The 11258-nt window shown below is 40.9% G+C and overlaps 1 protein-coding gene across 1 annotated transcript; it reads right to left on the reverse strand.

The window, feature by feature from the left end:
* Positions 1–7: 7 nt before the first annotated feature.
* Positions 8–10044, reverse strand: LOC145483349 (UDP-glucuronosyltransferase 2C1-like). The gene is made up of 5 exons (XM_081461851.1): positions 9697–10044; positions 3587–4193; positions 2192–2398; positions 1036–1324; positions 8–292 (listed from the first exon to the last, which is right to left on the reverse strand). Exons 1-5 carry the CDS (start codon positions 9889–9891, stop codon positions 10–12), a joined length of 1581 nt encoding a protein of 526 aa, XP_081317977.1. The 5' UTR covers positions 9892–10044; the 3' UTR covers positions 8–9.
* Positions 10045–11258: the final 1214 nt, after the last annotated feature.

The following is an 11258-nucleotide window of genomic DNA, read 5'->3' on the forward strand; positions in this document are numbered from 1 at the left end:
TCTCAATTTTCAGTCCTTCTTAGTTTTGCTATCACCCTCTCTACAGCACACACGACACAGGCATCTACAAGCCAATCGTATCACCACGACAACCATGGTAGCTATAGCAACAATAAAAGCGATGACGTCAAGTAAGTAATACTGATACCAAGGGATGTCAAGCACTTGAGGTCTGAAGTGCCGGGCTCCACCGTGTCTGAGAACATACTCTATCCAGTCACAGGTTTCTTGAAGCGGTGTTCGTCGACGATCCTTTAACAGACCGGAGATATGCATTGCCTTTGATTTGAATCTAAAGGGAAAGTGGAGAACTTGACTGTTAGTAAATTATTTGACCTGTGAATCATGTTTAGGTTCAACAGTTAAACCGTGAGTTAAGCTTGATAGGCTTGAGCCAAACAGTTCATGCATTTACAATAATTTGTAAAATATTCAAAGTGCGAAGTGTCAAATTGCAATTGGCAAAAGATTATTTACTCAGTTGCAACAGTAACGTAGTAAATGGTTTGAACCCAGGAGTATCAGTAGTTCGTATAGTGTGATCGTCCGGGTGAGAGTAGTTCTGAAAAGAACTGTTATTGGTGACTGACGCTTCGACAACCTGAGCGGTAGCCATCTTCGGAGTCAAGTAAATAGTGCATGTCAGTTGATGGTGTTATAAGTCTGGTCCGTTGAAAGTGATTAGTCAGTTTCTTCTAAACACTTGAGGAAGAAAAAAATTGTACAAGTAATGTAAGTATAAGTAGTATAAGTAGCATGTATATTGTAAGTGTAAATGTAATTATAACATCAGTAATGTAAGTAATGTAAGTGCTCAAGTTGTAAATAAAATTCCATTCAGAAAAAAAAAGTGCATGTCAGTTGATGGTGCTATAAGTCTGGTCCGTTGAAAGTGATTATTCAGTTTAGCCATGATGGTATTGGCTTTAAGACTCACTCACCAACAGCAGTTCCTTTCAGAACTACCCTCACCTGGACGATCGCACTATACGAACTACAACAGTAATATTACGAAACATTAGTAGGTATCTTTACCTTGGTTCAGTAATAACACGCTCGATTGTTTCAAACAGTTGCTGGGCATTACTGGTTTTATGATCCACTGCTAAACCAAGGCCAAAATGTTGTGCTTTCTTGGCATTACTTTGCTGGTCTCCAAACAGAGGGAAAGCTACTAACGGAACTCCGTGGTATGTTGACTCATGAAGGCTGTTGTGTCCCACGTGGGAGACAAAAGCTTTGATGTCCTTGTGAGCCAGTAAATCATTCTGAGGTAACCAGTCCACTATTTTGATGTTTGCACCAAGGAAGGAAGGAATGTAGCCTGCAGGAGAGGACAAAGCCACTTGGTCTTTCTTCCTCAAATTCATAAATAATTAATCAAAGTTAAATTACAGGCCCGGTCCACACAACGCCAAGGAAATTTGAAAATGGAGGTTTCACTCTAAAAACGCATCAATTTTTTTTCCGTCCACACTACGCTGGAGAAATTTGAAAACGCAACAATCAGCGGCCATTTTGGATTTGTGTTTGAGGAAAACTCGGGCAGGTAAATCACATGCTTATCGTGACGTCACGGTTTTTCGTAAAGCTCCGTTTTCAAAATGTTTGTTTCGTCCACACTAAAACGCCAGCGGAGACAAAGACCCGGTCCACACTACTCCGGACATTTGTAAATCTTGGTTGGATATCTGATCTTAATTAGAGGAGATTTTTACAATTTTCTTTCTCGGATTTCTCTTTAGTTTTAGCTTCGATTGAGAAGATATATCAAACAATGAAGACAGTGTTTGACCACATTTCAAAAACACCTCGTAGTTCGTCAAAAATACTCCGCTACGCGTCGTATTTTCAACTCTCTTCTCGATGTTTGGAAATGTGGTCAAACGTGGTATTTCGTGTTTAACAGATTACGTAAAACTTAGCAGAGTGAGAGCTTAGTTTACCAAATGCTCAAGATTGAGACTTCATACGATACGGATTTTGATTTTCGTCGACATTAAAACATATCGTTAAAAAAAAAAACGACAGCCAGCAGACCGGCTGACGAACGGAAATACCATGAGATAAACAAACGAAAAGACTGTTCGATCCAAAAACTGACTTATTCACCGTTTTCCCTGAAGAAAAAGGTAAAACGTGGAAATGGAGTTGCCGACTGATTGCTTGACTTTATATATTACACTGATACCTTTAAGTCTCCACACAACTTTCTGTTTCAGCTTTCCAAATGCTGTAGCTAGCATGTCTACCACCTTTCGTGAAAGAATTGAAGCCACGTTTGATCCAAAGGAAACAATAATAAAGCCATGGCCCCCTGAATTGCTGACAAATTTCTCTAATTCCGGAGGGAGGGGTCTACCATCTCTGACACTCAGTGGTCCAACCATCACGTTGCCTGTTGAATATAATCCCAAGAACTTCATTTCACCTTGGTAAGCAAAAGCCAGCAGCAGTCTGTCCACAAACGTTTCATTTTTATTCTTAATGTTTTCCTTGCGATCTCGACGAATTCAAGACAAAACAGAGGACCTGTGGACAGACTAGGCCAGAGGTCACCTAAATATCCTTGGTATGTTGGGTCGAGGCATGGATTCTCTACGAAAATTATAATTAAAATCTCTTGTAACAATTACTGAGATTTAAAAGCTCGAGATTTAGGGACGGTGGATGGCAAATTTTGCCAGAAGGCGAGACTAGCGTTGTTGTTGTTTTTTGGGAACCAAAGACATTTTTGACTATTTTAGATCGCAAGACCGAGACTTCAAAGTGTTTAAAAACCGAGAGTGCGAGATCACGAGACCAATGGGTTCGGAAGGACCACTCACCACCCCTAGATTTCTATGAGCCGTGATAGTTGACGAGGCTAAGGCCGGAATAACCATCACTTCAAAGAAATCCAGAGCAAATAATCTAATTATTTCAGACGAATTCGAACTAAATTTCTTTCAAATAACGAGTTCGATTGTTTCTCTACTTATTAAAAGTAGTATTATACTCTAACAAAATCGCAGAAAGATTGAACTGCCGTTTTAAACTTGCAGCTTTTTACAGATTTACACCCTGCCTGTGAGCTACGCCATTTGCAAGGGCTACCTCCTGCCTGTGAGCTGGGCCATTTGCTAAGGCTACCACTTGCCTGTTAGCTAAGCCATTTAGTAGGGCTACCTCCTGCCAGTAAGCTACGCCATTTGTTAGGGCTACCACCTGCTTTGTGGGCGTGCAGGGGCTTGAAATTCTTTTCATCCCTAAGAGGCACCAACTCTAAAACAACACATTATCTCCTATCACATTTTTTTTCAACTCAATACCCTGAAAGGTACTACAAAAGCTACTGCTGTGGACCTTTTGAGGCTGGACACCGGCCCTAAGAGGCACCAAAACTGCTTACGACGACGGTACAACGAGCACCCCGGTTCTTTTTATATGAGATTCCCCTGGGGGTCAATGTCCTGTTCCAGGGAACTGAGTTATCTAGTAACGTTTACTATTTGAACATTTGTGTATACATTACAGGCGTACAATGCCATGGAATGAACCACACAACCAATGAAGTGATACTTGCTTTTTAATGAACTTTTCATACCTGGTAATAGAGGTTGAGGATACTCCAAAGCAAAATCTGCTGTAATTATAACCAGTTCAGTATCGTGAGCAGCCTGCAGGTAGCTTCTCTCAGGTTTGATGTTGTACTTGACTTTCAGAGCATTCATTGGTCTATCGATCGCAAAATACACGAAGAGATTTACTCCAACGTATACTCCAAAATTGATGGCACGTTCCACAAAAGTCATTTTATCAGAAAATCCCGTCATTAGTTCTGGAACATAAGAGACTGGGATGGGTACCGCATGGAAATATGAAGCAAATAGGTTGTTTGGAGAAACAGGCATAATCTCCACTCTTGGAATACCAAGGTATTCACCAAGTGATACAGCGCCGAATGCAGCAGTGTCGTGAACTAAAAGGTCAAAGCCTTGCAGCTCTTCAAAAACATCTGTGCTGTTTACTAGACCTTCACACATGGCAGACATCACCTCAGTTGCTTTCAGCATCAATTGTACTTTGTTCCCCTCAAGTTCAAGCCGTATCATTTCATCCAAGAAGTCAGGTGTACAAGGCACTTGGTAAATCTTGTGTGGCACTCTCTCACTGGGTTTGACTTTCTGGGATGACGGCACAACCAGTACAACCTGATGGACATACATAAATACAATACTTGAACAAAGAATTCCTTCCGTTTGCCCAACAGTGAGACAAACGTAGAGAAATTCTCACTCAGTTTTCAAAACCCCAAATTAGTTAGCTCTCTCAGCACTGGGATTCAAAATGCCTTTAGTATTGTTGTGTTCACCTCTAAACTTAAGTCATCTTAGCTTTCTTGGTGTAAGTATGTTTTTCTTCTCTTAGTGTGTTTGTTTGCTTTTTTCTCTTCGTTTGCTTTTGCGCATTCGCGCGTTTAGTGTTGGTCAATTAAGTACTTTTTATTCTAAATTATGATCATTTTGTGTGCCGATAATAGCATTTTTATTCACTTTTGTTAAGTATTTCGTTTATTTTCAGAACAAGAGCTATTCCTGAAAAGGAAGGTCAACTGACTGTTAATGCATTTTTTCTTTGTCTTGAAAATGCTTCTTTCTTTGTTTTTTTTTTTCTGTGTGGTAATTTGTGCGCTTCTGAACCAGTAAAATATTGCCCTACCGTTATCTGATGGCTTATACGTTCGTTTTGCCTAATATGTTAACTCGGTGATTTAATTTTTTTCAGAGCGACAGGCCGCCGTCAACGAGAGGTCTGTTAACAGTTTTTTCCGTATGGCAATTCCTATTTTACTGAATCAGAGCAAGCTTACTTTATGCCTTTCTACGTCGCGGTTAAAAAAAATGTAACTTTTACAGCGACACGTAGTCCCAAAGTAGATTGTATACAAATATATGTAACATGACGTAAACACTAGGACTGGATGCGGCATTTAATACGTTTAGTTGTTGTCAAAATAAAAGGACACGTGTTGTTCCTAAAGATACAACATTGTTAGTCATTAGTAACTACCAAAAGGATACATCGCAGGGGCACCCAACAGATCATTTCGGTAAATTATCTGTTCGGAAGGCCTTTAATCCCCTCTGATTTTCTTAATAGAATTGTCACCTCGAACTTTCGTGATATGAGAAATTTAATGTCTGTTGTTTTCGGATTGTTAAAAATGTCGTTTTAGGTACCGAGAAAAGGTCAGCTATCATTTTCGGAAAGGCGATAAGACCTAAGGTTTTTGGGAAATGGACAAAAAAGCCCTAATAATAGCCTGCGTCGCAAGCGTTTCTGTGGGGTTCGGGAGCAAAGAATTACAGCGCGAAAAATGGAGCGCCCCTCTTTCTCTTTTTTTTGGCTCTCGTCCCATTTTCCGCGCAGACAAAACACCGAAAATCCCGTTCCTCGGTTTTTCTTTGCTTCCAAACCCCACGGAAACGCTTGCTACGCAGGCTACCCTAATAAATTCGAGAATACTCAAGTTCCCCTAGAATAACCAAACAGATAGCGCAACCTAAAATTAACCTACAGAGCTTTAAAAGTACTCCAGATAGCCTAAAACAGCGTTTAAAAGCATTCGAGAGAAAACGGTCGTTGGGTGCCCCTGACATCGTACAACAGTAATTTTAGAGCAAGCCTTACGTGTACCATGTACCACAAAGTTGTTCTGTTCTGCAATATATGGCTCTATCTCTTCGCTAAACATGCTAACTTACAAACACCATCCACTACCTGTTTGCTAAACTAGTATTAAAACAAACAGTCACCTCCAGTATGCAGAGGAAGATTTCGTGACGAGCGCAAAGAGCGACTGCGTAGAAGGCTAACCAGGTGAAGGAGTTTTATGGCGAAAATGAATGCGTGACTTAATTGAATCAAATCTTTATTCACAACATGGTGTTACGCGTGACAGCCAAACTGATGGCGACGGTGTCTTTTCAGTCTGTGATTCATCACTAGGGAGTTTCTTTTTTTCAGTTAAAACACCTACAGTCGTGTAATAAGTCTTTTACTAACCAAGCTTGCTCGGAACGATACCGAAAGAATATCGGCTTTGTTTTTTTTGTCCGTACGGGCAACACCAGTATGTAAATAACCAAGAGCTTGATCTTATAATCCTCTCTCTAGTATGGGTCGCACTTGGGAAATCTTTGCCAGAATTTGTTTACTTTGCAGTGGAAATCTGCCATCGCGGGCCTTTGCCTAGTGCGACCGCAGGTTTTTCGCTTTGGCAAAAACTTTGCGAATCGGCGAAACATCAAAGACGCCGTAGTGCTTGGGTGGTGCAGGCAGATTTTCGAAAAGTCGAGCCAAACAATGGGTAACTGTCAACGCTTGTCAGCATAACATGAAAAACGATACGCGCGGGAAGTTCAGTTCTAGTTCGCGGTCTTTAGGAGAATGGGAACGGGGAACGGGGAACGGGGAACGGGGAACGGGGAACGGGGAACGGGGAACGGGGAACGGGGAACGGGGAACGGGGAACGGGGAACGGGGAACGGGGAACGGGGAACGGGGAACGGGGAACGGGGAACGGGGAACGGGGAATCTTTAAAATGGGGAATCTTTAAAAGCGGGAAGCTTTAAAATGGGGAATCTTTAAAAGCGAGAATCTTTAAAATGGGGAATTTTTAAAAGCGGGAATCTTTAAAACGGGGAATCTTTAAAAGCGGGAATCTTTAAAACGGGGAATCTTTAAAAGCGGGAATCTTTAAAACGGGGAATCTTTAAAACGGGGAATCTTTAAAATGGGGAATATTTAATAGCGTTAATCTTTACTTAAAAGTGAACGAGAATCTCTCAGTTTCCCACCGGAAGCTATTTATTCTGGCACATGTATCAACTGAACAGGTACAGAGACAGTTGTGGTATTTATTCATTGTAATTATATTGCACGCTATTAAAGCATATTGGTTTAGCGGGATAGTGGAGCGGTTCAAATCTCGATTCTCACTCTTTGAGATCCGTTAGACCGACCAAAGAATCGAACCGCCTGGATTTATCTTATCTCTGGACTGTGACGTTTTTAAATTGAGTTTCACAGCGATCGATATTTGTCGTAGCCTTATCATGTGCTAATGGCAGGACTTAGACTTAACGACAAATATATGGCAGGGAAAACACGTTTTTGGTTATTTAATCGATAAATCAACAGTCCCCTAAATCTAGTTTTCACATGACGTCGCTAAAATTCAAACTACAAAACTATTAATCATCCTGAGATTTTACTTTCATGATGTGTAAGAGCAGCTGAAAACTAATATTCATACAAGTTTTTGCTCCAAGTGGGTTCTTGGTTTTGTAATAGACTACGCTTGAATTTCTAAGCTTTTGCGTGACGCGGCATTTACATGACAGGCAAGAAAGCTGTCATGTTGGTTAAAAGAGTGACTTATTTCGGGGAATTTGGCTATCTGAACAGTTCATGTATTAGAAAAAGTATTATTTTTAAAATGTTTTTGAGTTCCTGAAGAGATAAATTTACGCTTTTGTAGCAAACCTCACTGACAGATGTTTCTGTTGGTTTCCGGCGCGCTGCCATCCGGATGGGCGCCAGCATGGCGTCTCCATCAAAATCTCTATAAATTTGGGTAAAAAAAATTCTCCGCATATCTTGCGTAAGAAACATTGCTGTGACCTAAATCTTGGCGAAAGTCTTTGCATATTTACCTTCTTCCTCTTCAAGATTCGGGACTTTATCATTTGAACTGTTTTGATTTTTATTTTGATTTATTTTGAACGGCGTGACACTGAAAACCAGCAATAAAGTAATTCGATGCTCGATGCCCGAACGATGTGACGACGAATTTCGCGTATAATCCTTTATTGTGTGCTTAATGATACCTCTTTCTACGCCATGCGGTCATGCGAAGAAAATTTTAAAGTGCCCATTGCATTCACTTTAAAGAAGAAAGAATCGGTCGCTTTGAAGGTCTTCCACAGTTTAAGTGGAATGACCTCGGCGAACAGGATGTGATAGGGGAAGGGTCGTTTGGAGCCGTTTTTATCGCAGAAACCAGGAACAAGGACGGAAAGTCGAAACAGTGGTTGACAAGAAATCACCCGCTTTTAAGGATTCCCGCTTAAAAAAGATTCCCCATTTTAAAGATTCCCGCTTTTAAAGATTTCCCGTTTTAAAGATTCCCGCTTTTAAAGATTCTCCATTTTAAAGATTCCCGCTTTTAAAGATTCTCCATTTTAAAGATTCCCGCTTTTAAAGATTTCCCGGTTTAAAGATTCCCGCTTTTAAAGATTTCCCGTTTCAAAGATTCCCGCTTTTAAATATTCCCCGTTTTAAAGATTCCCGCTTTTAAAGATTCCCCATTTTAAAGATTCCCCATCTTAAAGATTCCCCATTTTAAAGATCCCCCGTTCTCCATTCCCCATTTCCATTTCCCGTTCCCCATTTCCATTTCCCGTTCCCCATTTCCATTTCCCGTTCCCCATTTCCATTTCCCGTTCCCCATGCCCATTCCCCGTTCCCCATTCCCATTTCCCGTTTTCCGTTTCCCGTTTCCCGTTTCCCGTTTCCCGATTTCCCGTTCCGCGATTACCTCTTCCCCGATTTCCCGTTCCCCGATTCCCCGTTCTCCGATTCCCCGTTCTCCGATTCCCCGTTCTCCGATTCCCCGTTCTCCGATTCCCCGTTCTCCGATTCCCCGTTCTCCGATTCCCCAATTACCCGTTCCTCGTTTTAAAGATAGCCATGTCGGTCAGTGCGACCCTCCGTTTCTGTCTAAAAGTTTTCCTTTCCGGTTGCGGTTTCAAATTTTTGTGGTTTTTTAGCCGGCAAAGATGAAAACTTTTCCCAAGTGCGACCCATACCTTATATCCTTTCTTTTGAATTCTCGGTAAAGCTCGATGTGGAAGCTGAAATTATTCTGGCATATTTAGGAGCTATTTCATTTATTTTTCCATCAATAAACGCGAATTCCTCAGTTGCTGTAGACACAGGTGGCACAAGCTCGCAAATGAGCTTCTCCTGTGCATACATTAGTTCTCAAGTTACGCGACAGTCGAAATACTGCGATACAGTATAGGGTTTTGTATGGAAAAAACGTTTATATTCTTAAGCCTAAACAATACGAAGGAATATGATTAAAACAGTGAACCAACCCCGCTTCAAGCGTGTGTTACATTGGTTCCGGTGAGGTTTCTGGGCCCATTTATGGTCATTTAGGTGGTTTTCAGCCTTACTGTACTGCTCTGTCCTCAAGTTGAGAGGAACAACGTTCGTGACCATTGACATGACCATTAACACCGCCAAAAAATCTCAATAAATTAACGATCTGCACAACCTATCCAGGAAAGAGTGACAGCCCAAAATAGTTGTGTCTGCTGTCGATATCCCCGTGTTCGTTCATGTTTCAAACGATGCAATAAATCCCGTTTTACGTCGAATATTAACACCATTCAAAGATGGGTCAAAGTCTGTTTTTGGCCGACTATTGAGCAACTCGGCATGAAAGTCATAAAACTGATAGGAAAACAATAAAACTCCATTACATACATAATTGTGCTTCATACCTAGTATGATACCTAAGACAAGGACTTAACCCACATCAGTAAAATGAAATTTACGATTAGGGTTCCTTGATACACTCTACATCACCTTTCCTTGGAGCATAAAAAGGCATACATATTAAAATGATAATGTTCCTGTACCTCATGGCCGCGAGAAGCCAGTTCCTCCATTGTAAGCCTCATGTTCATGTACTGTGACCCGCCAATGGTAAGGAAGCCAGCAATCCGGGCCGACCAACCTGAGTTAACGACTAGTAACAAAGTAAGCAGCGAGAGCAACGCCATTTCTTCTGTTTGTGTTGCCGTCACGCAATTTGAACTATGGTGGCCTGACATGTCCTCTTAAAACAGGATATATTGTGGAACAATAGTTAATCATTAACCCTTTCAAAATCGTCACGTTTATTGAATTATACAGTCAAACTTGTGTTAGGCGGACACCCTCGGGACCCTTGCTAGTGTCCGCTTAATACAGGGTGTCCGTTGAAAACAGGTTCCCTCAGAATTCGAAGGGTCATATTAATATTCGTCAGTATCAAAAGACCTTGAAAGGATCAAATAGCGTTCTCGTAAACGGTCGAGAACTCTGAAACACCGTATTTTCATAAACAATGACAAGTATATGGGGTAAAGCGATTTAAGTATACAGCAACATTATCTGTATTGATCGAGCCATGTGAAGGTTTACAAAATCAAACAAGAACAAAAGGTTCTGTAAAAACAAAACCGAATGACAAAATATTGCATTTCGTTGACGGCTCAGTTTGCTGGCAAGCTTAAATGATCGATCTACTAAAACATGGACAAAAAAATCATGTATTCTGTTTGCAGTGTCCGTTTGATACAGGTTTCTGACAATAGAAATGACCACAAAAGTCAAGTTTAAGGTGTCCGCGTCCGCTTAATAGAGGTGTCCGTTGAATACAGGTATTTTTTACAGTAAAAGTGGGAAAAGAAAAATGGGACTTGCACTGCTGTCCGCTAAATAGACGGTGTCCGCTTAATATGGGGTCCGCTTAATACAGGTTTGACTGTAGCCACATTTTATCGCACATCAATTTATATTCAGGTACATAATTTGACTTGCGATCTTCAGTTTCCCTCCACGCTTTCTTCTTTTATCTTCGCCTGTTAAAACAAAGGAAAAAACGTCTGATCGCAGGATATTGAAAATCAAACGTCCAATCAGTATTTTCTTAACTGTAACAAGTCTATAAAAATATGGTGCACAGCAATTTGTAAAACTGGGGTCATCAAGAGGATACAGTCTGCTCATGACACAATGTCCAGTCAGTCAATGCGTCAATATTCTACTTGGCTGTACGTAAAACGACATCGTTGACTAATTTTAAGGAGTCTGCGTCCACTCTCAAAAGTAAAAAGCCCTTGAAGTATTCGCTCAGTTTTATCCAACAAAATGGCCTAATAATGGTGTCTGCGTCCGCTTTATAGAGGTGTTCGCAATTCTGTTTTATAGCAAATGTTAGAAGAAAATTTAGGGACCCAACTGGTATCCACTAATAGAGGGTGTCCGCTTAATAGGGAGTCCGCACAGTAATACAGGTTTCACTGTATCTGCGCGTGACGTTACGAAGCGAACAGAAGTCTAGGGAGCTTTCTATTCAGCCAAAACTTGCTGAAATTTTGCAACGGGAGTGAAAAGTTTGAAAATTTGGGAATACCTCGCTAACGTTTTGAAACAT

This window comes from Orbicella franksi, chromosome 4 (genome assembly GCF_964199315.1).
Source record: "Orbicella franksi chromosome 4, jaOrbFran1.1, whole genome shotgun sequence".
In the NCBI taxonomy this organism is placed as follows: domain Eukaryota; kingdom Metazoa; phylum Cnidaria; class Anthozoa; order Scleractinia; family Merulinidae; genus Orbicella; species Orbicella franksi.